This window comes from Callospermophilus lateralis, chromosome 5 (genome assembly GCF_048772815.1).
Source record: "Callospermophilus lateralis isolate mCalLat2 chromosome 5, mCalLat2.hap1, whole genome shotgun sequence".
Lineage (NCBI taxonomy): Eukaryota > Metazoa > Chordata > Mammalia > Rodentia > Sciuridae > Callospermophilus > Callospermophilus lateralis.
Window position 1 is genome coordinate 18,660,420 of NC_135309.1, and position 27,110 is coordinate 18,687,529.

The 27,110-nt window shown below is 46.5% G+C and overlaps 1 protein-coding gene across 4 annotated transcripts in view; it reads right to left on the reverse strand.

The window, feature by feature from the left end:
* Positions 1-27,110, reverse strand: part of Tenm2 (teneurin transmembrane protein 2) — an 884,372-nt gene that overhangs the window by 118,166 nt on the left and 739,096 nt on the right. For all 4 annotated transcript variants that reach the window (XM_076855696.2, XM_076855695.2, XM_076855694.2 and 1 more), the window contains 3 exons: positions 22,039-22,140; positions 5,900-6,094; positions 213-413 (listed from right to left, as the gene is read on the reverse strand). In XM_076855696.2, coding sequence (XP_076711811.1) covers positions 213-413; positions 5,900-6,094; positions 22,039-22,140 — 498 coding nt within the window. The remainder of the gene's footprint in view (positions 1-212; positions 414-5,899; positions 6,095-22,038; positions 22,141-27,110) is intronic.

Here is a 27,110-nt window from a genome sequence, read left to right on the forward strand (position 1 = left end):
CCGGGCCCCAGAACCAGCGCGGTGTTTTTCTCATTGTTTCTCAAAGACCACAAACTCCGTCGCTAAGGAGAGGAGTGAGAACGGCACTGTACGATTGGCCCAAGTCCCTCCATCCCCAGCTAATGTGAAGAGGAGAGGGCCATCCGTCGGGGCCCGGGACGGCACCCCGGGCACGAGCGTTGGGAGACCGTGGAGAAAACCTTTTGGCTTACCAACGGAGCAGTCGGGACCCATCCAGTTGGGATCGCAGCTGCAGAGGCCTGAGTCGGGGAGGTACGTGCCGTGGCCACTGCACTGGTCTGGGCACTGAACCCTTGCCAGCTCACAGTTGAGACCGCCCCAGCCAGGGCTGCAAAGGCACTCTCCATTCACACAGACCCCGTGGCTGGAGCAGGTGGGATCCAGGCAATCCACTGAGAAGAAAAAACAAAGGAAAAGTACTCATCACTCATGGGGGATGGGCCCCGGGGCAAATGGAGCAGTCCAGGTAACACCCACAGGGCCTTGAAGAGCTCTCATGAAAACAAAAGGCTTTTTATATGTCAAAACACCAAATCTCCAATTTGGAGAGGATGCAAGAGAACAAAGAATTAGGGAGACTCCTGTAAGTTCCGAGGTGTGTCATTCAACCTTTCGAACCTTGTCTTCACAAACCTTCATACCCTGACTATGCTGACCTGGAAATGAGCATGCTCCCAATTTCTCTGCACGTTTGGCCAAATCCAACACTCCTCTTGCTAAGCGGGGAAAGGAGAGGCTCCCTCTAACCTCACTAATCTTTGGCTTCCAGAGGGAACACAAGACTCAAAAGAAAACCCTTGAAACTCATAAATGAGTCACTTTCCATCTTAGGCTTCACTTAGGCTGAGTCTCTAATTAGATTCTTGGGGCACACACATGCTGAAGGGTTAGTGAAGGTGCAGGCAGAGAGGTGGAGCTGGTGTGGAATGGATCCAGATAGGGTGGCCCTCCTACCAGGAATCATGGGTGGACTGGAAGGAGAGGTTTTTTTGGTGGGGGCATGAGCCCTCCACCAGCTAGCTAGTCGGACAAGTAAAAGCGTCAGATTCTGAACCATGCCATTCTTGCCAGTTTCCTGGTCTATTCTTTGCCCCTTCTAATAGTCAGCATGGCTAGACATCCAGGAGGTCACTTGAAAGGAGATTGCCCAAGAACCCACTCAAGCCAATTCTTGAGGACAGGGCTTTGGCAGGAGCATGTGATCCAAGCTGTGGGCCTCCACCGGGTCTGAAGGCTTTGAACAGGCAGGACGGCATCCTTAGGTATTCCTAGGACAAGATGTCTCGGTGGTTGGAGGAGAAAGATCTGCACAACATGGGGGTTGGATGAGAAGCTGTGCTGTAGAGGGGGCTCAGATGCTACCTTGTGGATCAGAGACACGGGGAAGGCTCATCACCTTGTTTGACTAAGACTTACACAACTGTGACTTTAACAGCTTTGAAATCAGGCCTGTTGGCCTAGATCAAAGCAATGTGTCTGCCATCGCCCAGGAGGCCCAGCCAGCCTGAGACCACTTTAAGTTCTTTCCCTCAGGTATTGTGGAGCTCGCTGAATGTGTGTGTGCCACCTTGTGGTTCAAACACTCAGAGAAGATTTTGTTTTTCCTCCTTGCCCAACGCCAAGATTGAAATATGCAAGACGTTTGGTCTCTAAATAATTCACCGTTACATTGGGATGACGACCCGCGGGATCCAGCTTCTTGTAGGGTAGATTATGACATTGCTCATTGTGGTTGTCTTTTCTTTCTCATTTAGCACAAAATTTACAGTGTGTTTTAATATTGAGAATACCCGGACTCTAAATATGACATTATTTAAATTCCCCATGCCACAATCGAAATAGATAGTCCTGGGGGATGTCAGACTTGAGGAGTTTGGATTTATTAAAAATCACAACAGATCATGAAGCCTCCAATGAGCCCCCTTCTCTTGAGCAAAAATAGTAATTTTCAGTATTAAGAGATGTTTCTCAGGATCCCCTTTGGATATTTTCAGGGAGATAGTATTAGTGGATGTTAGTTCCAAACTGTTTGGGCCATGGGAAAAACAATGACTTTTCTTCCCAGAAAGGTGAATTTCAGGGATTTATTGTTAGTTGGAGATGCTTATGATGATGTTACTTAATCTTGTTAACAATCACTTTGGAGTTGAATTCACTGCCTTGGGAAATATAACTCCTGACGATATAAACCCTGCCGATGCTTTCTAATCTGCTCTACTGAGGGTGGTGGTACGTGCCTGCATGTAATGGTGAGCGGACAGGTGAAACACAGAAGATCTTACAAGGGAGCTGGGCAGCACCTGCAGGGTCTCATGCCTGGCGCAGTTCAGAGAGCAGCACGGGTTCAACCCACTATCACTGCAGAGTTTGCTGGGAGCTCTCCTCACCGGAAGGACCGACTTCCAGTGTGAAGGGCAGATTAGCAAGAGAAATGGTACCCTTTTTTGCTTTTAGAAACAGTTTGTATTTTGGGATCTGCAAAACATGAGCTTATTCATTCAGCACCAGTGATGTTCATATTTTTCTCATAAAGGAAATCCCCCAATTCCAGTTTTTACTTGGAAAAAATTCCAGTTATTTACTTGGTTCCTATATCTGACAACACAAAGTCAAAATATACACAAAAATATCGTGTGCGTATTTGCCTCAAAAATTCCTCTCAACCTATAATTAGTCATTTAAAATGTTTGGTAGGATACAAACAATTAGAAACTTTCAAAAAATATATCATAATCTCTTTCTTAAAAGGATAAAATAATAAAAAGGAATATACCAAAGACAGAACGAGAGAGAGAGCGAGAGAGGCAGAGAGAGAGCGAGCGAGAGAGGCATTTTTCTTCCAGATAAATTAGCTCTCTCTTTTCTATGCTGAATTATGGTATGAAGAAAGCAGGAAAATCCACTGAGATTTATTAGCCCAGTACTAGAATGTCATCAAAAGAACCATTTATAGTATCTAGAAATATGAGCTAACCCTTTCTCTGGTCAGCGATACCAGTAAATATGCCCTTAGTGCTATATAATTACAGTAGCTGATGGAATAACTAAATTCAAACTTGAAGAGAAGCAGTTTCACTATGAATTTTAAATTTAGTTCCAATTTCATAAGATGGTCTTGTGGCCACGTCCTTAGAGTCTTTAGCAGGCAGAAGGGACTATGGCATTTCACGAAGCCTTATAAATAGAGACAGTGCTACACTTAAAAGCGGGGTAGTAGCCTTCAACCAGCTAAGTACCCTGTGCCTCGAGACACCAGCCCCCTGGCAGCTGAAATCATTAGAACTCATTTAGTCTTGGGTTCTCTGTGGGTTTGGCAAAAAAGGGTTATGAATGCAATTTCTATCCCTAAGGATGAAAAAGGAGGTCAAGGAGTTTTACAAACAATATGTACTATAACCCCCTGAAGAACCATGAATTACATTTATGAAGTTAAATGTCATTGAAAAATGACTCAACCATGAAACTGACATGGGAACATGGCTGACTTCAACTAATATGTCAATTCCTCTCTCATCACCTGCCCACTTCCCCAGACGTCACACAACACGTCCTTTTATTTTCTTGTGCAAATTTGTTAATAGCACAAACGTGTTTATGCAGCAGGAGTGGAGGATGGCAACTATTGATTTTGTTGCCTTGGCCATTTCAGGTAAATTGTTTGAACGTTATGACTATGATGAATATTAGGAATAAAAAGCTAAATGGAAGAAAAAGTGCTGATCCTGACTTTCTGATTCCATTTCCTATTTTGAAAACAGCATATGAATCACCTCGGCTCATTCTTTCTGGGTAGCAGAAATCAATAGGGGAAATTTCACAGTTTCATAAGGTTCCACGTGGCTTGCTTGTTTTGTTGGGTGCTTAATTCGCTCTGAACATTTAAATAAGGCCGGCTGGAGAGTGAGGAAGTTGAAGAACCACTTGATATTCCACTCATACAGATGTGCGCAATCTTTCCTGGAGAGAAAAACCCTAAGACGGCAGTGTTATTGCTCCAACTCTCTCCTACCAATGATGTATGCAGAAGGTCGCTGTGACCTTTCTTGTCACATCGTTGGCCTGTCCCATGTTTTCAGGGAATGCAGCTTCGCCTCCTACAATCCATTTATCTTTAAGAACTTTCACCTTTCAAACAGGGTTATTAAATCAGTATTTTCTCCACCCAGGCTCTCAATTTGGTTTTATGATACAAACATGGGGAGGTTACCTTTTGTAATAGAGGAGGAAATAGAGAAGTCGAGAGAGGTCAGTCCTGGGAGTCAGGCTCTGGGACCCTGGTAAGGACCAGGCTGTTAATATGTGGAGAAATCTTAGGAGACCCGTGCCCTGGGAGCTCTCGGCAGCCACAGTTCTCAAAATTGTGAAAAGGGGGCTTTCACAAGTGTGGGCCTATCTAAAGATCAGGCACAGTCCCTACTGTGTGCTGAGGCTGCCATGGTGGTGTATGTTGTATAGCACGGAGGCAAGCCATACACTAATGGATGGAAGAGTGGACCCACTAGCCTAACGAACCACAGAATCCTGCAACCCCCTCATTATAAGCTTATCCTATAGAAGCTCAAAGAATCGGGGAAGATTGCAACCAACAGGATTTGGGGGGGTGGACATCCTGGGTGGTCATCTCAAGCCACCTCGTGGGGAACAGGGGTGACTCTGGATTGTCTTTTGGTTTGATGGGTGAGTTGACACTGTGTTTGCAATACACAGTGGAGGCAAAAGAGGGCTGTTTGAATGCACAGGGCCACTTCCCTAGGGGATGGACTTAGCAGAAGGATATCAGCTGGGAGACAACTGACCCAATTCAGAGGCTGGGGAGACGATAAGGCGGGGAGAGAACCTAAGTTTTTACCTTCCTACCCAGTGTGGTTGATTCTTTATTTGGGAGAAGCAATAGGTGGGCAATTAGAGACCATGTTCGAGAAGGGTGTAGGCAGCTGAGCTTCCTGCCTCATTGGCGCCAGGACTTGGTCTCATCACCTTGGCACTGGAAGAACTCTCCCGAAAGACCCAACCAGAGTCATTAGAACTAGTTAGAGTTGATTTCTAAATTCTAACCTGTTCCCATGCTCCCTCCCCATTTCCCCCTCTTCTGATCTCCAAGTCTGATCTTGGACTGTGTTTTGTCTGATCAGCTTCAGTTTATGACATCCCTGATTTCTCCCCAGGAGGGCTGGAGGCCTTTAAACGCATGCAATGGTGAGCTCTTCGGAATTCATCAGATCCCAGCCCTCTTGCCGCACAGCCTCTCCCCTCTAGCTCTGTGTGATTGTGGGTAACTGGAGTAATCTGCCCCACATGGTGTCTCTGAATGACCTGGATACCGGTAGCCTTTCGAACCAGCCTGCTTTCTACCTGATATTAATTTTTGTTGAAATATTTGCCCAGAAGAATATGGACTTTAGATTACCAAGAACAAATGACAATGGCAAACCCCAAAAATCAGCTTTGAGGAAGGCGGGGATGGGGGGGGGAGCAGGAATTCTCGTTTCTTCTCTGGATAGCTTTAGTAATTCCCAATTCAGGAGACATCAAATAAAATAAAAGAGGGAAGAAGAAAGGAGGAGGCAGAGGAAGAAAAAGCGAAAAGAAGAAGGAAGAGGAGGAGGAGGAGGACAGGAAACTAGAAGACAAAGGGCAATTTAAGAGAAAGACGAAGGAGCTACTACCTTAGAGGAGTATAAAACAAGATTTTCCTTCTAGAACCATCTCCATAAACCTTTTCAGTTCTACAGCTAAAGAAGTTGCTCAAATCTTTTAAGTTTTTTTTTTTTTTCCTTCCAAAATGCTAAGGCTTCTTTTGCAAAACAGGGAGCCTGGGCTCCTTGGCCTAGGTCAGGCTGTGTGTCACCCCACAGCTGCCCTGGGCCCCGCCACTCACCTTCCTCGCAGTGCTCCCCTTTGTAGCCTGCGGAGCACACGCAGTTGCCCTCAATGCAGGAGCCGTGGCCCCCACAGGTGGGGTCAATGCACTGGTTCATAGGCACGTCACACTCGGCGCCTTTCCAGCCGCTGTAGCACTGGCATGTTCCTTTCGAATACTGTCCGTTCCCACTGCACAGGACAGGGCAGGCGGCTGTGGAAACCAAAGACAGGACACCAGGTCAGAGGGGCCGCCATCCGCAGGGCTGCGTCAAGTCTAAGGAGGGAGAGCTTGTCTGGCACCGTGTCTTGCTTACAACTTTGTGGGCCGGGGACTGTGGCCAAGGAGGTACAGGGCCACCTTCAGATAAATAGCACCGACCACGATGCTAGATACTATTGACTCCAGCAGCTGCCACCACTGAGTGCACACGGCAGGTGCGAATCTTGACTTGGGCGTCAGAGTCACTGTCTGAGTGGAGGCTGTATTCAGGATCTCCGTTTGCAGAGGAGGCTCAACCCAGTGAAGTCACTCACCCCTCGCATAGAGCTCAAGGGTCCCAGTGGAAACCAGTTTGGCCTCCTCCAAAGCTGTGCCCTTACCAAAGCTACCCTGACTTCCTCTTGTTATTGTTGTTGGCCTGGGGATCAGAATCCATTCTGCCAATTATTTCACCCTCAGATCCATCAACTCCTTTGTGACAAGCTGATGTGATGGGACACATTGGAGTCAGGAGATCTCTCTGTGCCTCAGTTTCTTACTTATACCTTGAAGAAATCCCTGTGCCCACTTTAAAGAGCAGCAGGTGCACTGAGGTATAAAGATAAAATACACCTGGACTATTCAAAAGGGGTGGAAGAGGGCAGGAAGACAGGAAATGTCAAGCAGTTCAGACCTCCGTGTCTGTCAATAGGAAAGATTGAAATATCGGCGGGGACCGTCTGGGATGAGATGACTGACACTTCTCAGCAGTTTGGCCTCAATTGTGCAAATTCCCCCCTTTCACCTTTGGAATTGATCAGGATGGGACTTCAGAGGTCTCAGTTTGTAAAGAATCTACATTTCCAAACTGCCTTCTGATTTGGGGTTAAAATGGGAACACTTCTCTGGCAACAGCACCAGCCTCAGAAAGAGACCTTTAGGAATCATGTTTTAGGACTCCTGTGATTTTGAGCACAGGTTCCTAGAATTCTACAGTTGTGTACACACACACACACACACAAAAAAAAAAAAAAAACAAAAACAAAAAAAAAAACAGGCCATCTCTGGAGGAGGACACTGCAGGTCCAGCCAACTCACATCTGTGTCAACTGACCCATGGCCTTGTTCATCCTTTTGTGTAGTTATATTATTGTTAACTTTCTTCCCTGAGTCTAACTTCACCAGATCTTGTAAGCTGCTTGAGGACAGCAGCTAAGTTACCCCTGGTGTCTTCCTATCAGCCGTGTGTTCATCACTGTGGGCTTGATTGGGTTAATATCTCTCCTAGGTTCTCGGAGTGCAAGGGATGCCCCAGGATTTATGAGCAAGCACTACATAGTTGTTTATGGAAGATAGGGCTTTACAGATTCTGGAGGGGGCCTGGAAAAGTGCATGTTTTACCTTAACTGCAAACTGAGCTGGAAGTAAAAACATCTCAACAGTTGGCTTATAATTGAGGAGATAGTTCCCTCCCAAATGCTTCATAATGGGACAGCTGTGAAAAACACCAGGGGCACTATTTCCAGGAGAATTCTCACCCTTATGAATCTATCAGAGGAGAAGAATGAGCTTATAAATGGAAGCATCAGAGGGGCTTGCATTCACCTGGACCATAACTGGGAGGAGCATGTTTCTAATTCAGGATGCTGAAGCAGAGGGTTCTGCACAGTTACTAGGGACACTGACCATCTATGAGAGGATAGAGGAAAGAGCCTTGAATCCAGGGTGCCCAAGGTTCAAATCAGGCACTGTGCAAAATATGAATTAACATGAAACATTTTTTGAAGTTTTGATGGGGATGTGAAAAAAAAAGTCAGCTTGTTCCATGTAAGTTCCTCATGGGAATCATGCTAAGCTCAAAAGTCTGGGAGGTCTATGTGAGCAACACGGACTCCTGTTCTCCATGCCTGTACCACTGCAGACATCACTAATCGATCATGGCATCTTGCCCTCTTGAGCCTACACAGAGCTTCAAAACCCTCAGTGCCGTGCTCAGGCTGAAACCTGCAAGCAGGCAGAATTGGCATTCAAGAGAAAATCTACTTGTCATTTTTGATCTGGGTAATGCTGACGGTATCTCCTGGTGGGAAGACTAGAATCTGCATTATGTCTTGCCCGTCTCTCCCACACTGAAACAAGGCAGTAAGAAACGTGGCCACAAACGTGAGTGGATCAGCTTCCAAGGGCCATCTGTGACTTGAGGGACACATACTGCAGGAGCTGTCAAGGCTGGCAGAGGAAGTCACATCTAATCACCACCCCTGTCTCCTACTGCACCCTTCTTCACCCCAGCAGGTGGAGGAGGGAAGACAGTAGGAGCAAATAATTATGTATATTAGTTGATAAAATGGGATTATTTACTTTATTCAGGATGAAACTCTTCTTTGGCATAAACTCCAAGTGATAAGGGGAAAAAAAAAAAAAGAATTGTCTAGAAGGTAAGAATGGGTTTTATTCAAAATCAGATACTTGGGAAACCAGATTTAAAGTGTGACCTACTTAAATTACTCAGGGAAAAAAATGGAAAATAGTCAGGTCGGAGAGTTCTCCGCATTTCTAAATGCAGCCTTTTTTCAATATGTTTGCTGCATGCCTGCTGGGAGTGGGGTCCGAGATGCACAGCACTGTGATGTTTGCTGGCACTGGATGGGCTGGGCTGACAGCAAAATCAGAAGGCGCGCTTGTAAGAAGATGGGAGCTCCAGCAATTTTTTGCCATGAGGCAAAGTGCACATGAATGCCAGGTGAGTGCCCTCCAGTGGTCGCTGGGCTGTCTGCATGGAAGCACCTAAGCACCTTCCCTCTGGGTAACAGACTCATTCTCAGATATATCTCAACCCAGAGTATCCCTGTACCTAAGGCTGGGACTCTTTCACATTGGAGAGGCTGCATGTAAAGGGGAGCCTCCTGTATTAGTTGACTCTTCTGATACATTCACAACCATGCAATCTATCTTATTTTTTATGACAGGTTATCAAAAGACAACTCTGACTCCATACCTTGCCAAGAAGTAAAATAAAGCAGAAGTGAAAAGAGCAAGGGTGTCGGTGCTACAAAGATATGGGTCCAATACCCAGTCTGTCATTTTTCCAGACGTGGGATTTTAGCAAGATGACTGAATTCCTTACCTACTCAATTTCCCCTCTAATTTTTTTTTATTCTCTGAGCGTTGATGGGATGACTAAGTGAGATAATATGTGCAATGACTCAAAGCAGGAGCTGGCACCTGCTAGACAATTAACTGATGCTCCTTCATGAAATTCCAAACCAAATCCCGACTTGAGGGGTTAACAAGAAATGCAGTATGTTTCAAGCACACGTGTGCATGCACACAACACCATTGCCGGCAAAGCACCAGATAATATTAAAAAAGTTCATTAGTTTCTCCCCCTAGTCCTCTCTGGTGGTGGGTGGGCACCAGTTCAGATTGGCCAGGAACCACATGCAAAGTGTTTTCTGTCGAGCTCACTCGCTCTCTCTCCTCTTTCTCTGATTCCTAAGGCTTGTGAGAGTAGAGCATTGTGCATTCAAGCTTCTATTTGAAATTAATTAAAATGTTTGTACAAATTGACTATTCCTGTTTTACTAAATCTAGTAAATGGAAGCTTTAAGACTCCCGCAGAAGAAAAATAAATTACCGCTGCCACTAACGACTGACAAGTTAACAGGCGGATGACAAAAAAATGACACAATTTAGATTCACCTAAATGGTGTGAAGCTCATTTTAATGATCAAGTGAGAGCTCCCCCTCCCCAAGTTCTCGGTAAGGGAGGGGACGATTTTTCAGGGGTGTTTACTCGGCAGGAACAGGACGCACTACTCAGAGCCGAGCTGCTGTTTTTGGAGAAACAAATCCTTTCTATGTGGAGCCTGGGGTAGTGAGAACACCTGCAGGAAACGCAGAGGCTGCTGGGGAGGCTCCGCTAGGAAAGCAGGAGAGAAACCTGCAGGGTGACAAACCGCTGTGGGAGGGGCTGGTTGTGAAGAGGGGATGGTTAGAAGTTATTTGAAAATGGACTCAAAACCCCTGTAGAGAAGAGACGTGAGAACGTTCTAACTGAACCTCATACGCCAGGTAAATTGTCAAGATGGCAGTAACACCTGGTTGCCTCACATACCAGGAAGTCACCGGACACTGATGAGCAGCAACCCCATAGGGTGTTTGTTAGCTGGGCGAGGTGACAGGGAACAGCAACGGGAGAAAAGAAGTCTCCGTCCCCCACCCCAAAGCAATCCAGGTGTGCCATGTGGGCCTCAGGGGCCAGACAATCAAAACTCAGGGCTCCCAGCACCACAGCTGGATCTCCTTTTTCTTTCAGTGTTGTGGACTTAACTTCAGGGCTGAGGACAACGGTGTTAGAAAAGGTCAGTGTCTCTTCTAGCCGGATCCCTGCAATTGACAATTCATTTGGTAGGTAATGAAATTTGTCCTACTGTACCCTGAACTCAAAAATAAATTCCATGCAGAGATCTAAAGAGGAGAGAGAGGGAGAGAGAGAGAGAGAGAGAGAGAGAGAGAGAGAGAGAGAGAGAGAGAGAGAGAGAACCCTAGAAAAGTATTAGGAAAATAGTGAAGACTAATTTTATTTTCTTGGGTGAGAGATGTGAGACATAAATTCCGGAAACTCTGAAGAAGAGTGATCAGATCTGATTACATAGAATTTAAATCTTCTGTTTGACAAAGGATACTCGAAAAGAAAATTAAGTTACAAATAACACTGGGAAGAAATATTTGAAACGTGTTTGACAAAATAAAGTTGGCTATGCAATACAGAAGCAGCTCTTAAAAATCAATAAACAAGGGAACAAAGGAGTGAAAACCTGGGCAAAGGACATCCGAAGTGATATAGATTACCAACACAAGTCTGACCAGGTCTTCAGATTCATTAAGAACTAAGTGAGTGCAGACAGAAATAGTGAGATGTAATTCTTGGCTTACCCTATTGGGGGAAAAAAAAAAAAAAATTAAAAGGCTGCTCACCTCAGTGCTACCATGGCTGAAGGGGAAGCAGGCTCTGTCAAGTACACTGGTAGGGCCAGAAATCCTATGTGAATTTCAGGGAGATAATTTGTCACTTTATGGATAACTGCTTGGCCACCCTGCCTGACCAGGAAGCCGGTGGAACTTGGTGCCTGCTACAGTTTCTCTCCCTACTAAATGGGCAGAACAGCAAAGGATGGTTCAAGTAGGGAGGAGGAGAGGAGAAGTTGGAAGGCAGACTTAAGGAGTGCTTATGAAAGTTCAATGCGAAGATCAACTTGTCCTTCTGACTGCCACGGCCACCTCCGACCTGATTCCCCGCCCCGGCCCCACCTTCCAGCCCAGAATACTCAGACGGTGGCAAGATCCAACAGGACCCTTGTAAAGAGAGGAATCCAGAAGGTCCCTTCTGGCTGACAGGGTCAGAGTCCCCGGCTCAGAGGGCCCAAGTTCAGGTGCACCAACTTCCTCCTCCTCCTCCTCGTTCTGTCAAATGGCACATTAATAAGCAAGGAAGTGATTCAGGGAAGAATTTCCAGAAGGACAAAAAACTCATCAGGTGTGTCAAATCTCTGACATTCAGGAGCCATGTGGGGAAAGAAGCACACGCTGACTTAAGCACGAAAGTATGGATGCTTTAATTAATCCAGGGTGAATTTAATTGCTTTAGTTAAGTGGAAATCGGGTTAAAAATGATGCAGAGCATGCTGGGGTGTGTTAAAAACATGACATATGAGTTGGATGAATCGATAAATTAAAAGTGCACAGATGTTTTAATTAAACCCAGGGAAGTTAACGAAGATCACAAGAGACTTTTAAGCCTATGATTAATTCAATTCATTTAAAATACCTGTAGAGATATGGAGACGCCTCCATTTTGGAGTTATAAAAGTTCGCAGTCGATAAGTACTTAAGCTGTTCTTAAAAAAGTCTAAGGGGTGTGTGTGTGTGTGTGCGTGTGTGTGTGTGTGTGTGTGTGTGTGTGTGTGTGTGTGTGTGGCTACAGCAGCAATTATATAACAAATATTTAAATTCTTTGGAGCACACAGTAAGCTTTTCTGCAGTGCAAGTCTAGACTGAAGTAACTCTACCGTCTTGGTGTGATTTAAGCATCAAGGCAAATTTGCAAATTAAGGATGTCCCAAGATCCACAGCGTGGAAGTGTCCTGCGGGCTTGTTGGGTTTGTTTTATTTACTGCTGTCTCCCTAATAGGTAGGAAAGTGCCAGGCCAGGGAGCAAGCTCATGAGGTAGCCTGTCTTCTTGCTTTTTTCCCCCCTCATTTTGTTTTTGCTAGTTATTATAACACTGGACACTTTAAGGCTCAATTACTTCCTTTTTAAAGTGGAATAAGAATTCTGAAGTTCCTACTCTTTAGGTTTCTAAGGGGAGGAAATGAGATAATGCATGGTAAGAACTCTGTGCAGTGCCGGGTGCATTGAAAGAAATCAATAGATAGGATTTTATTATCATTATTTTCATTAGGATAAAATTGTTTCAACTAGTTACACTGTAAAGAGACAAAGCAGGGCATAAAATACCTCTTTCCTCTCCCATGGTCCCAGCTGGCCTGCTTTCTGAAGTCTGGTTTATTTCCTAATATGGAAGACCTTCCCAACCATTGGATTTCCCCAAATCTGTGTGCACCACGTCTACACATTCCCCAGGGTCAGGCAGTCTGTTTTCTAGGGCTGTTCTGTTGCTTATCTAGTAGTTTGAAAAACACTCTTCTAGTCTCAGAAGCAGTTCACTTTGGAGAGCTGAAAGATTCAGCACCATGAACTGGCTTCTGTCTGGGAATGCAGCAAGCACTGGAGACCTGAGTGGCCGTGATTGGGAGGTGGCCGCCAGGTAATGCACATTGTAGCTTCCAGTCTCCCATGTCTTCCAACGAGCCAGGGGGACAGAGGGTAAAGGTGATGTCACTATTTGGATCACAGTTCTCTTGGTCTGTTTCAGTGGAGTTCAAGGGCAGGGCTATCTAGATTCCAACTTGAGCGTGCACGGGAGTCATATGGGGATCCTGTTAGAATGCAGACTCTGATTCAGAAGGGTGGCCAGAGGTCAGAGAGTTCGGAAATTTCACAAGCTCCAGAGGCCCCAGACCTACCAAGTCAGAAATTCTGGGTGGGACCCAGCAATCTGCATGTTAAGAGGATCCCACGACTGCAGAGTGGCTGTCACTCATCCCGTGGTTAAAGTTCTAACACTGTACCTGGGTAGGGGCCTCCACTTCGCTAAGGTTCAGTTTCCTTAACTGCAAAATAAGAATGATAATTTATGTTGTGAAGATGAAATGGGATAATTCATGTGAACCCCCTGCGAGTGCCCGGCTTGTAGCTCACTCCTATGTGATAGATAGTAGTGACTCTGCTTATACTACCTTATAGAATGGGACTTTGCCCAGTGTGGCCATTCAGTTCCTTTCTGCAGAACATGTCCTGGGTGTACCTGCTTCAAGTCTCTCCTCCTGGGTCCTAGCTGTCAAGGAATCCCGCACATTTCTGCAGGCCAGAGTGGGCTCTAGAACTTTCCTGTGGGCACCAGCTGTGTCCCTGGCCTGTCTGCTTGAATGAGGACCAGGGGGTGAATTGGGGAGATAGGAGGCAGGTGTGAAAGATGGGCCCCAAAGGGGCCAGGATGCCTCCCAGGCAGGACAGATCGACCTGAGCACCTTTCATGGATAGAGTGAGTCTACCCGTGACACAGGAAAGGGGCTTCCTTGTTGAGGCAGCTCTGAGGGAGGTGTTCTGGAGGGGAGGGGGACTTGCCTCCATTGGGAGGGGGTTGGGGGGTTGCCGCTGCTCTCCTGTGTGCAGCAGGAGATGTTGGGGAGTCAGGAGGCTGAGGCTGAGGCTGAACCACCAAAGAGAGGGAGACCACTGGAGCCGTGGGCAGTGCTTACTGTTGGGGACTTCAAGAGGGGTCACCGCTCTTGACCTAGGGGGGGTCTTCCTGACAAAGTCATTAGGGTCACCAGCCTCAGGGTCAGGCAGACATGGACTCAAAATCTGTGCTGTGTAACCTTACTTTCCGAAACTCTTCGTTTCTTCTACTGTAAAATAGGAGTAAAGAATGATCCTGAGGTTCGCTGTGGGTGACAACTGATGACATCGACGGAATGTTTCATAAATGCCCCCCTGCTCCACATACTTTACATGAATTCACTGTAGTCCTCACAGCAAGGCAATGGGTAACATCGTGAATGTCCCCCTTGTACAAACAAGAAAACGAGGCTCAGAGAGGTTAAGTAATTTCCTAAAATGAGCACAGTTAACTAGAGGAGCATGGATTCAAATCTAGAAATTCAAACTCTACAGTTCTTCTTTTGCACTGCCTTGTTATTCTGTAGTAACACACACTCACTGTGGAATAATCAGCATTTCTTTGCTGTAAATACTTCTTTGTTTATTCCTCCTTCCCTACTCTCCCTCTCTCATGCCATCCCTTCCAGTCTGTACCTTGAAAGCTGTCATTTATTTTTCCCTGCATGCTGCAGCGGACTCACTGGAATCCTGTTCTCCAGCACTTGCTTGTGTTCTTGTGTGACATTTTCCCGGCGATGTTTAACTTTGTTATCCTTGTTCCCTAAATTTAAGTCACTAGACATTTAGCAGGCACACACTGTGTACTAGGTCCCCAACCAGGTGCAGGGAAGTGCAAGGATGACAGTGAGAAGCCTGTGATCATCAGGAGTGGTTGACGTAACCACCCGGCTCGGACCCCGCACCGCAGGAAGGGGCCACGGCTGCCAAGATGTTCCCGCGCCCTGAGCGACTGCAGGCCTGTTTCTGGGGTGGCAGGCGTTGCCCTGTGAGCTTGACCTTCATGGACAAGCTGCAGCTTGAAAGGAAAAGGCTGGGGTTGACGAGAACATCCCAGCCAAGAAAACAGCGGGAGCGAAGGGGAAGAAGCAGCCCCTCCTCTTCCATGAGGGATGAGTTCTGGGCCTTGGTGGGAGGCGACGGAGCAGGAGCACTGTGGGTCACCGAGGGCCTCTAAGGAATGTATTCTTCATTCTCAGAAAGTGGAGCCTCACCGCCTGCATCCTGCCCCCTGAGAGCGTGTCAAAAAGGCCTGTAAATGAGCCGCACACCAGTCCTACAATCCAGAGCGCCCTGGCATCGGGGAGGAAACTGTAAATGTGCATATATAACACCCTCCCCAGACATTTGTCTTTAAACCACGGAGGGAGGCCATGGGAACCTCTGAAGGCATTTTGGGGGAGGCAGCGGGGTGCTCATGGAGCTGGGAGAGCTCTGGAAATGGGGAGGAGCAACACCATCAGGTGGCCACATGCACAGGCAGTGGAGGTGAGGGTGGAGAGGAGCCCTGGGGTAGGTGTTGGCGATCGAGGGCAGGGTGGGAGGGATGTGGGCAATGTACCGAGTGGCTGGGAGAGACAGGTGTGGAGCACCCGGGTCTGAAGTTATGTGGAGTTTATTTCAAAATCTGGCCCTGACAGTTCTATTTAGTAAGCCCTCATTTCCTGTCTTCAAAAATATTTTAGGGGTTCAAACCTAGAAAGCTGGTGCACAGCCATCAAAGTGCCCATCCCTGTGCCACTTACGTCTCCTGAGGCCAGCCTCCTGCTGGTCTAGTATGAGAGTCCAGGTCAGACCACTTGGTTCAAATTCCACTAATATCTCTTTCTAGATGAGTGATTTTGAGCAAGTTACTTAACCTTTCTGTGCCTCTAATTTTCCTCATCTATAAAGAGGACAATCATCTATAAAACAGGGCAGCTAGTGATCAAATGGGATAATTATGTAGGTGCTCAGTGTAAGTGGTTGGCATACAGTAAGTATTCAATAAATATTAGCAAGGATGTTGATGATGGTGATGATGATGTGATGGTGGTGATGATGGTGATGATGGTGGTGATGGTGGTGATGGTAATAGTGGTGATAGTGATGGTGGTGATGGTGGTGATGATGGTGATGATGGTGATGGTGATGATGGTGATGATGGTGATGGTGATGATGGTGGTGATGGTGGTGATGGTGGTGGTGGTGGTAGTGGTGATGGTGACGATGGTGGTGATGGTGGTGATGGTAATAGTGGTGATAGTGATGGTGGTGATGGTGGTGATGGTGATGGTGATGGAGATGATGGTGATATTGATAGTGATGGTGATGATGGAGATGGCAATGGTGGTGATGATGACAGAATTTTAGTGCTATAACATGGCCACAAGGCACTGGGCTGTGTGTATATCTGCTAGTTAATTAACAGGAGAAAAATGGCAAGATCCCTGCTCCCCTTTTCAAAGGCTCCAGAGAGGCTGGCTAAGACTTGAAACCAGCCCTTGGAGAGAAGACTTCCCGTTCCTGCAGCTGTGGCATTTCTGGGCCCCACTGACAGCTGTCTGGCGGCAGGAGCTGTCATTTCTAATCGCTATTAGCTTCACATTACCTAACAGCTTTGGCTCTGATGTGTTATGTTCCTGCTGCAGGTCAGGGCCTCCAGCTCAGCCCAAATGAGCCATCGGAGGAGCCAGTGTTAAAACAGGGGGCCTAGAAGCTACGGCTTTCCTCCAAAATGCAAGGGTGCCTTGCAACTCTTGGAAGACCTTAAGTCAACGAAAGGTGTTCAGATAAAAATAAGGAAAGGAAAAGGAGCAATAATTAAGAAACCTCTAGCCCCCAGCAGATAGCATTTAAATAATGAGAAACCATGCAAAAGAAACAGTAATAACAAAAAAAAATGGTGGGGTAAACAGTAACTTGGATAATAAGCACAACTACTGTTGGATAAGAGAGGCGCCTGATGGAAAATGGTACAAATTACCAGGAAAAATGTCATTTTCCCCCTTAAGCTCTGGATCTGAACAGGTTGCTTATTGTGTTGCACAATTAATAAAATTCTATACTGAAAAGCACTATTTGGTCGAGCTCCCTTACTAGAGTCTTTCTCCAAAGGGTTTCCTCTACAATTGCCTGGCGATTTCCCTAAATCCACACTGTACTGTGAATTTTTCAGAACCTTCGAAACTTCGTATTTTCCTGATGTCTCCATATCCCCACAGGCAACAGGTGCAGCAGGGTGGGAAGGCAGGTCCTGCCATGATTCCCCAAGTCCTTCCCACGGTGACCTAGGATCATTCACAACTCTTGCCTGTGTGCTCTACCCTGACCCCCAGGGGAGGCACGTGCCCAGGGGTTCTGGTTCTCTCTCTGCTCCCCTCCTGCTTAGTGGAGACCTCTCCTGGGAATACACATGGTGGTGTGGCCTGCGATGCAACTATCTTCAGGAACAAGTCGTATATAAACCCTCCACGTTCGTCTGCCTCTTCCAGGGTGATTTCCAAGCCTTGTGCTGGAGTGACCCTGAAAGGTCCTTGACAACGTTCCCATTTACAACACTTTCACTTCATTGCTTCGTAAACTCCTTTATCTCCTCCTTGTAAAGTCTACAGTGCTCTAAGCCTGCGCCACAGCATTTTTGGACTCACATTGTTATGCCCCACTTGTTTTCAGAGCCCATCCATCAGACGGGAGCCTCGGGAGGGGCAGGCCCTGGCTCTCCTGCTCATCTCTCCAGTGTAGCGCTTGTCTCATAGTAGGCACCTAATGAGCATTTATTAAATGCACAAATAAGTTCTGTCCCTTCAGCGGGCTCTGAACAATGAGTTAGAACCAGTATATGCTCTTTCCAGGTGAGGGTCAGTGTCATTTTGACCTAAGCACCTCTCAAGGACCTCTCGGCTCAGTGAGGGAGGCGGAATGAGTACCCTGCAAATGCACGTTGACGGCTCCCTCTGCTCGCTGCAAGGATGTCTTCAGATGCCTGATGCAGACTGGCAGGTGGAGAGGAAGACGAGGAGCTGCTGCCTGCACCGAGTACCCGAGGGCACCAGGACGCATCGAGAGGTCAAGAGAGTAAGTCTGAATTTCTGTCACTTGGACACACACCCGGTTGCTTGGATGTGATGGGAGTCTCACTTGCTAACTTGGCAAATTCTCCCCCTGGCAGGAGGGCCCGAGTCTGCCGGTGCCTGCAGTAGCAGAGAGGGCAGAACTCAAGGCATCCTTGTACAGCTGTCAGAGAGGCAACAGAGGGACTGTGAATTTGTGATGAGGGAGGACCTTAGGCTCGGGGCCTCTTCAGGGTTTTTAAGCCAGAAAGAAGGGAAGTGATGAGGGGCCAGAGCCAGGAGGTGGCATGCACTGCCGTGGGGAGTAGGAGGACAGCGGGCTGCTTTCCTCGCTGCATGAGCAACCCCTGCTCTCCGCTCCAGCACTCCCTGTTAACACCCGGAGGTTCTTGGGCTCAAAGTGGCTTTTTACTGGCAACTTGTCATAGCCACTGACAAATTGCACAGGACCAATGGGATTCAGACTTTCAGCCTCTGTGGCTTATGTTTAAAGTAGAAAAAAAGGCCTGTGTGCACGCATATGCATGCAACCACGTTTAATGCTTTTTCTTATTCAGATTGGAGGTACATCATTGATATGGTGCACTGAGGAGGGCACAGGGCATGGTATCTCATTTAAAATGCATGACCTTGGACTAATCATGAAAAATATCAGACAAACTCAACAAGAGAGATGAACTACAAAACACCTGAGCAACACTCTTCAAAAGGGTGAAAGTTGGGCTGGGGGTGTGGCTCAGAGGTAGAGGCCATGTGAATTTGCACAGATTCTGGGATCTATTCCCAGCAACACACATGCACTCACGGGCAGGAACACATGCCGATGAACAAGTACACGCGTGCGCACACATAGTCAAGGTCATGAAAAACAAGCAAAGAAGAGTGAACAACTGGCTCAGGTTGGACAGATTGGAGGGACCAAGGGAGATGGAACAAAGTGTGGGATGTTGGACCAGAGAAGAAAGGGCATTGTTGGAAAAAATTCCCCAAATTAGTTAATAGCTCTGCATGAGTGTTAATTTTTCTGGTTTCAAGAACTGAACTATGGAAATTTTAAATGTTGACATTAGGGAGATCTGGGTTAAAACAGTATGGAAACTGTATGTCCTTTCTTGGCAACTTGTGCCCAAGTGTAAGAGGATTTTTATGTAAAAAAAATTTTAAAAAATGGGAAGGTAGGATATTGGTAAAAGCAAGATTCACTTCATAGTGTAATGAGGATGAATGAGAGTATGTATTAAGAACTCTGCATGGTGCTTGGTACTTATGTAGCAAGTAAGAACTATTTCTTGCTATTTAAAAATGATTGGAAGTACAGGCATTATGCCTCAGGAGTAAACCAGGTGCAGATCTCTAGATTTACCTGCTTGAAGCTGGGGCAGGTAAAGCCACGTGACTCCTCTGCCATTGCTCACTGCATCCCCAGGTATGGTTAGGGAAATGTTAGTTTATACATTGATAATTATGTAATGAGGTATCCAGGGCTCGAGTCCTTCTAACAGCCTGGCTGGCCTACATGATAAGTCCACTTTCAGGACTGTGATTGTGACATCATTTCCTATTTATGATAATTGATCCTAGTTTTCTCTATTTCAATTTTTGCTGACATTGTTCCTTTTACAACAAATCTATGTAACCATAATGAGTTGATTTAAAGAAATAAGTTAGTAACCGGTGGCCCATGAACTCGGCAACGGTAATAAATGTGGTATGTGAAAGATTGAAGTTTGGGAAAGAAGGGCTCAGAAAAAAGAAAGCTCATGTTCTCCACAATGAAGCAGCTTAAACCGTGTCCATTTCAAAAATATTTATGGAGAAAGGTTTTTAGGGCAGTGGGGTCGATGCTTGCTCCTCACACTCTCAACCAGCTTCGCCCAGAACAAATGGGGAAACAGGAGAAGGCAGATTTAGTTTTTAAGCGCTTCAATTTTGTCTCCTGTATGCATCAACAGTTAAATTAAAATATAAATAAGTTCAAAGCCCAATCTCAGGAACGGCGACTGAGTACTGAGGAGCAACTACTCTCAACAGCCACTCAATATTTGTTTCACAAGGATCAATTATATAGCATGGCTAATGCACACTCGGAGCGTGCGCCCAGCCACAGGGCAGGTGGTGAATGCGAAACACACACCGAGAGCCCTTTTAAGCAGCTAAATGCACGCTCCATTACAGATCCATAATGCAGGATGGACGCTCGTCTGGAAATGGATTTAGAGCGAAGAGTTCTTAAATGGCCGGGGTACTTAGCTCTGAAAGGCCAGTAACTGGCTGTGCAGTCGGAGCACACATGGTTTTTAGGATTAATAATACATCGATGTGTGTCAGTGTTAATATACATTTACAGCTCACAGGCCGTGTTCAGCCCATTTGCAGCCACATATAAAAGCACTGCCCTGTCCTTCCTCTCGTTAATGCCTTCACTCCCAGGAAAATTAGATTACACAAGAAGAGCCATTCGAACGGTACTGAGGTTTGCCTTCCCTGGAAGCCTTGGCTGGGAAACGCGTGGGACTTGGCGGTGTAGAGGGTCGCCCCCTGCTCCCTTAGGCCCCTCAGAGCCTGTGCGCGGTGCCTGTAGGAGCTGGAGGCTTGAGTTCTCACTTTGCTGAAGTGTCCCCAAGCCTGCGGACATAGGCCTGCTTTGCCAAAACCCAGGCAGGAGAACTGATTGGTGGCTCCTTACTGTTATCCTTCTGTATCGGACGAGTTGACCAAATCTTTCTCTGTACTGGGGGATAGAGGAGTTGTTTGTAGGTGGTGCCATTTAGGAACGAGTCTCACACATGGGCCACCAGAACCAGAAGAATGAGAAAGTTCCATTTACTGAATAGTTAGCTTGTATCAGGATGGGAATCTCAAATCTGGGCAAGGTAGAGAGTATCTGAAAAATTTCCCAGCAAGTATGGTGAAGGTGGGAGAACACAGTTCACAGGAATATCCTGTTAGAATAGCTAAGCAGGAAGATTTTTTAATGAAGCACAGATAAAAGTGATGAAAAGATTCAAATAGACAAAGAAAAATATAAATAAATAATAATAAAATCCATTCCTTTGACACCTTGCAAGGTGCCTCACTTAGACCTCTGTGTGGATCTTACTGTGTCTTCATGATGAGCTCCTGAATTGACACCCCCTCTTTCCCAGATGCAAAAACCCAGGTTCAGAAATGTTCAATGACTTGCTCAAGGTCACAGAGAAACTCAGCAGAGGAGCTGGGAAGGGGACCCAAGACTGTCTGACTCCCTAGCAAGGGCTCATAACCTGCCTGTCACTGTTTTTCGGGCTGTTTTTCTGAATAGCAGTGGGACAGAAATCAGTGTAGTGGGGGGATACCTGGTATTAAAAAAATTAAGTAGAATGAAATAGAAAAGAGACATAAAGGTATCACTTTAAAAATTTTGTTTGAATTTCTTATTTGTGTTTATCTGGACTTACTCGTGTTTGTGTGTGGACATGGACTATGTGAAAGAGCAAGGAGCGCCACTAATCTTGCCTCCGACTGAGCCACTTCAAGGTCGAACTGAAGGTCTCTTGCAAGTTAGGTTTGCAGCCCCTCAATTCCCTGCTTTTGAGAGAATCATTTTCTTTCTTATATTATCTTTCCCCCAAGAATCCCAAGGCCCCAGCCATTCTTTGCTATGCAGTCTAGATAAATTAATAATACAATTTAAAACCGATTCCACCAAGATAAATAGCGCTTCCTAGATTAAGAGTGTAGCTGGCCAGAATGAATGAAATTTACTAACCCTGAGATACTTAATCTTCCATTACATAGAAGTTAATGATTATAAGAAAGGAGTGATGGTAATTCACTTCTGCTTTTACAGGAAATCCGACCATCTCATTTTTAGCAAATCTTTCTTCTCAGCACACCTCAGTGCCAAGGAGAACTGCTGTGTTCCTATAGGTACATTGGCCAAGGGTCATATATCAAAGCCTACTCTTCACCCAAGGGTTCGGCCTTTGAGCGCACATAGGCTTTCGTAACATCCCAGCTGGGATGTTGGCTGGGAAGGCTACTTGGGTGCCCCTTCTGACATCTGAGAAGCTTGAGTACAGCTTGTTTTCCAATTACAGCGGGGTAGCAGTGGCACATACCTTTAGCGCAGTCTGCTCCTAGAAATCCTGGGAAGCAATGACACAGGCCAGATACACATTCGCCATTCCCGTGGCAGTTTCGCGGACAGTCCTGCACTGAATCTGAAAAAAGAGAGAGACTGAGCAATTAGCTTCTCTCCTACCTGCTGGTGCAACCCTTTAAAAGGCAGTCATCCGCCATTTTTAAAGACCAGCAATAGGAACCCAGAGAGAACAGGGAATGGTGGGACAGGGAGACTGGCTCCGTGCGTGGAAGTCATCGCCATGCCCCATCTGTTTCATCAAGGCAGGTCTGCAGGGCTGGTATCGCTGCGAATTTTGCTTTTGTCAGAAGAGCCCACCAAGAAATCATCCTATCACTGTGAGATGAGGTCTGAAATGTAGTGAATCAGTTTTTAGCTTCTGGAATAGAGGGTGATTTTTCAAGATGAGAGTGGTTATTACTAATGTCAGGTTCCCAGAGTAAAAATATAACCTGCTTTAGGAAGTATAATAAAAAAATCAAAATATAGTCATTAGCTGCGTGTGACGTTCTGGTCAATAATGGAGTGCACACAAGATGGTACACATCGCATAGCTGGGGTGTGTAGTGGGATCCACCTTCTAAGTGTGAGTAAGTGATGTCTGTGCAATGAACAAATCACCTAATGACCCACTTCTCAGAATATATCCCCATCGTTAAACGGTGCAGGGCTTTACCTACGAATGATACCTCAGAAATGATTTGGGGTTTACATGACAGGCATTGGGTTATACACAAATCCTTTTATGCTTAGCTTTTGGGGTTTTATTTTTTATGAAGTTCAGTTGATTCACATTTTTCTGGAACCTGCATAAGCATTTTATTTCATGATTTACTTTTCTATGTGTACTTTCAAGCTATGCTTTGCCCTTGATCATTTTAGAGTTTTTTTCACGTTGATTTGGGTCTGCATACACATAGACACATTCTTTTAAGATTATAATTATTATTTTCTTTTTTGCCTTCAATTAAAACAAAACCCATTTCGACTTTTAGGTCCCAAATTACTAAGATGATAAAAGAAAAACACAAGCCACTAGGTCCTAAGTGTGACATTGCACAACCCTGGGAGATTTGGGGACATTGGCGTGGCAACTGGGTATGAAGAATCGTAAAGTCTAATTGTTCCTAATGGAGTCACTGAGAGTGGTAAGGATGTGTTTCCTTTCAGCCTAATTTCCCACTATTCCTGTTCTGGACTGAGAAATCGAACCATGCGACTTTGCCTTCTTTTAACGGTGTTTCTCTTTCCAGCTTTGTTCTTCCAGAACCCGGATGTAGCTTGTTTCTGGCACTCTGAGGAGAACTCAGTGAGTGCATGTGTGGGTTTTTTCAGAATCAAGCAAAAGACTAAAATCTCCATCAATCCAGTTTCCTTGATGTCTAACAATGAATATTCTGGGCTGAAACTCTTTAAAGGTGGGCCAGGAAACACCCGAGGGGCCACCTATGTGGCTTGTGTGTTTCATGTACTCGTCATTCACTTAAAGAGCATCGGGTGCTTTGGTGGATCTAAAGTCAGCCTTTTCACATGGTGTTGGGGGGCAGCTGTCTCTGGGATGCTCCCATTTCTGAAGGTCTTGGGAGCAGGGACATTGACTGCTGGGCTATTCAGAAATGCCTTTTCAAGGCTGTCGGTGTAGGGCTCAGCCTTGAGGGAGAGGAAGTGTCTCTCTCCAGAGTAAAGAGGGGTTTATTTACTATCTAGCATAATAGAGACAAGGTCTCCCCCAGAGCATGGTTAGGAAGCAGGCTTACTCTTAAAGTAAGATCTCAGACTTGTCATAGTTTTTGATCTAGGGTTCCACCTATTAACTAAAGACCTACGATGTACCAGAACTGGAGATGCTATGGTGAATGAGACATGGTCTCTGCTCTCAGACCGTTCTAGTATTATAGAGAATACCAGCTAAAACAAACAAACAAACAAACAAACAACAACAACAACAACAAAAACATTAAGTCAAACAAGTAACAATGGCAAGAAATGCTTTGAAGAGAACAGGATATTGGAATGGGGATAACAGGTGGAAGCCACTTCTGGAGGACGGTCAGGAAGGGCCTCTCTATTCTGTGCGGGTGACTGAAACAGGCCGTAAAGAGAGGGGAAGAACTGGGCGAAGAGTATTCAGGCAGGAGGAAGAGCTTCTGCAAAGGCTCTGGGGTGGAAAAGAAGGGAACTGAATTCAATGTGGCTGGAAGGGCAGCAAACAAACAGTAGAGACATAAGGGAGTTGGGAGAGGTCTGGGCAGGGTATAGACCAGCACTGCAGGCCATGGGGACAACTTGGCTATACTGTAGGCCACTGGGACCATGGGAACAGCCGAAAGTGTTAAACAGAGACACTATCCAGCTTGCATGTTTCGAGGTCCTTGCTGCAGGAGGTACTGAGTGCTTCTCACTGAGCATGTGCGTCTGGGTGCGGTTTGGTGGAAATGGACCCTTCTGAGGCCAGTGCTCTTGGATCTCCAAATTTACATCTGCAGCAACAGAGCACAGAAGGAGGACCCTCCTTGCCACCAAAGTCCCGGGTACAGTACCACAGGCGTGCCATGCTCGCCAATTGTCTGGAAGTCCTTGCTTATGGGCATGTACTTCCATCTCAGCTTAGAGGCCACTCAGCTCCTGGCTGTCCTCCTACCTCACTTTCCTCAGCCTAGGTTTTTGTACTGCTTGTTCCTGTAACTGCCTTTTGACATACCGAGATCCCCAGGGAAAAGACCAGATCTGAATTGCTGAGGTACTCTTAATGCCTGGTATATAGTAGGTGCTGAGGTATTCTTCTGCCTGGTATACAGTAGGTCCTTGTGTGTGCACAAGAGGAAGACAATCTCAAACAAGCAAAAACTGCCGAGGAGTGTATCTATCAGTTAAGTCTCCCAAGGTCTTATACTGAAAGCACTTGGGCAGGTTTTGCAGGAATAAAAGCATCATGTGGTTCTGCTAAAGCATAAAAGAGCCCATCCTGCTTGGGGCCCCTTTGTCCCCTCTGGGCTGTCACTGAGATATTATCTGTTTTCCTGGGTGTCAACTTGGTTCAAGTTGTTGTAAGGAGGAACTGGCAGGAGGCGTGTGCAGGCCCAGGAAGTCAGCACACAGAGCGGGGGCCAGGGCCCGGCTTCGAGAATGCTGCTGTCGTCCCGAGAGGACGCTCATTTCTGAAGGCAGACGGCTTCTCTGCAGAACACATCACAGACTCCTGAGTCAAAGGTATATTTAGCGTGATCGCCGGTTGACACCCGTCTAACACTTTCCCTTCTGTTTCCCATCGCAGAGCTGCCGCTGTCCTGGCTGCTCTTGATGGAGAACGTTCTGATGATAGGTATGCGGGGGAAGAGCCTCGAACCAGCTAAAACACTGTTCTTTCCCTGCATTTCAGGACAATTGCTATCATTGCTCTATCAAGATACCTGCCCGACTATTAGGCCGATTACCTTTGACTCTCCCTATGCTCCAGCGGGCGAGAGAGATCCTCCGGAGAAGGGAGAACTGCTCTTCCCAGCTCTGACACGTGCAAGGGTAATACCTGGGGCAGGGGCCCTCAGCAGCACTGAGTCTGGTGAAGGGACAGGAGGGTGAAGGGACAGGAGGGCAGAGCCACCTCCAGTTCACCTGGGCCCTGACACTTGCTGTCCAGGGGAAAGGGACACATTTAACTAGAATTCAAGGCTGGTTAGGGACTGAGAGCACAGCTCTGCAGAGTCTAAATGGGGACTTCACCTCTGACGGGCTACTTGTGACCTCAGGTGAGTCCTAGGAGTCCTCCAGCTTTGGTGTCCTGTCCTGATTGCTGGAAGGGAAGGGGACAGCCATGGCACCGACTGCACAGGGCTCTCCAGGGCCCAACTGAGCTGATGTGTGCCAAACACAGCGGGCAGAGGCTGCCAGAGGGCCACACTCCAGTGGCGGTCCTACTAGCCGCTTCACTGGGTCCTCAGAAATCCAGCGGCACCAGCTGCATGCAGCACGACATGAGCGCTGCTGCAAACGTGTCAAGGCTCCCGAGTTTAAACACAAGGTGACACAGGAAGTCATGTCTCGTCATGTTCTTAAACTAAAGTCTTAAAAAAAATCTCAACATCTCAAACTAGATCTCAATTTTGTTGCTGGTTTCTTCCTTCTGAGTCGCTACAGCTTGATGCTTCTCCCTCGCCTCAACCTGGAGGAGCTGCTTCTCCAACCGCCTTCGTGATAACTGAGTTATGACATGACTTTAGAGCAGGGCCAGGCTTTTTTCCTGTAAAGGGACACATAGTAAGGATGTCGGCTTCGTGGGCCATATGGTCTCTGTTGCAACTACTCAACTCCGCCGCTACAGTGGGAAAGCTGCCACTGACAATATGTAAACAGACGAACGTGGCTGTGTTCCAATAAAACTTTATTTATAAAAGCAGGCAATGGGCCAGATGGGGCCCCTGGGCTACACTGTGCCAACTCCTACTTCAGAGCATGTGGCTAACCTCGGTAGGGCTGATCTGTCCCTAGCAGAGGGAACAAGGATCAGCCTCTACCTATGGTCAACACTAAAATTCTCTGTGATGTTATACAATTCTCAAGTGGCTGCCTGAATTTCAGGTTGGATTACGCAGATCTCTCAAGAATCATAAAACCCCTGGGAAAAATCCATGGGGCTGATAGAGAAGCTCTTAAAATGCAGTCAGTATAAAAACAGCTGAATAACACATCGTCTTAAAATAAAATGGTGGCTTGCTTTGCCAGATGAGGTGGTACACACCTGTTAGGTCCAGCTACTCAGGAGACTGAGGCAGGAGGATCACAAGTTTGAGGTCAGCCTCAGAAACTTAGCAAGCCCCTGTCTTGAAATAAAATGACTGGGGATGTAGCTCAGTGGGAGAGCACCCCAGACTCCATCCCCAGTAAGGCAAGAATAACAACCCCTACACCCTCACCCCTGGCCAGCACCTTTCCACAGATGAAGACACCGAGGCTCAGGGAGCTCAGCCACTTGCCCAGTTAGAGGTGGGATTTAGTCCTGCAGTTGTGAGGTCTTTCCTTATGAAATCACTCCATCTAGGCTTCTCCAAGAAG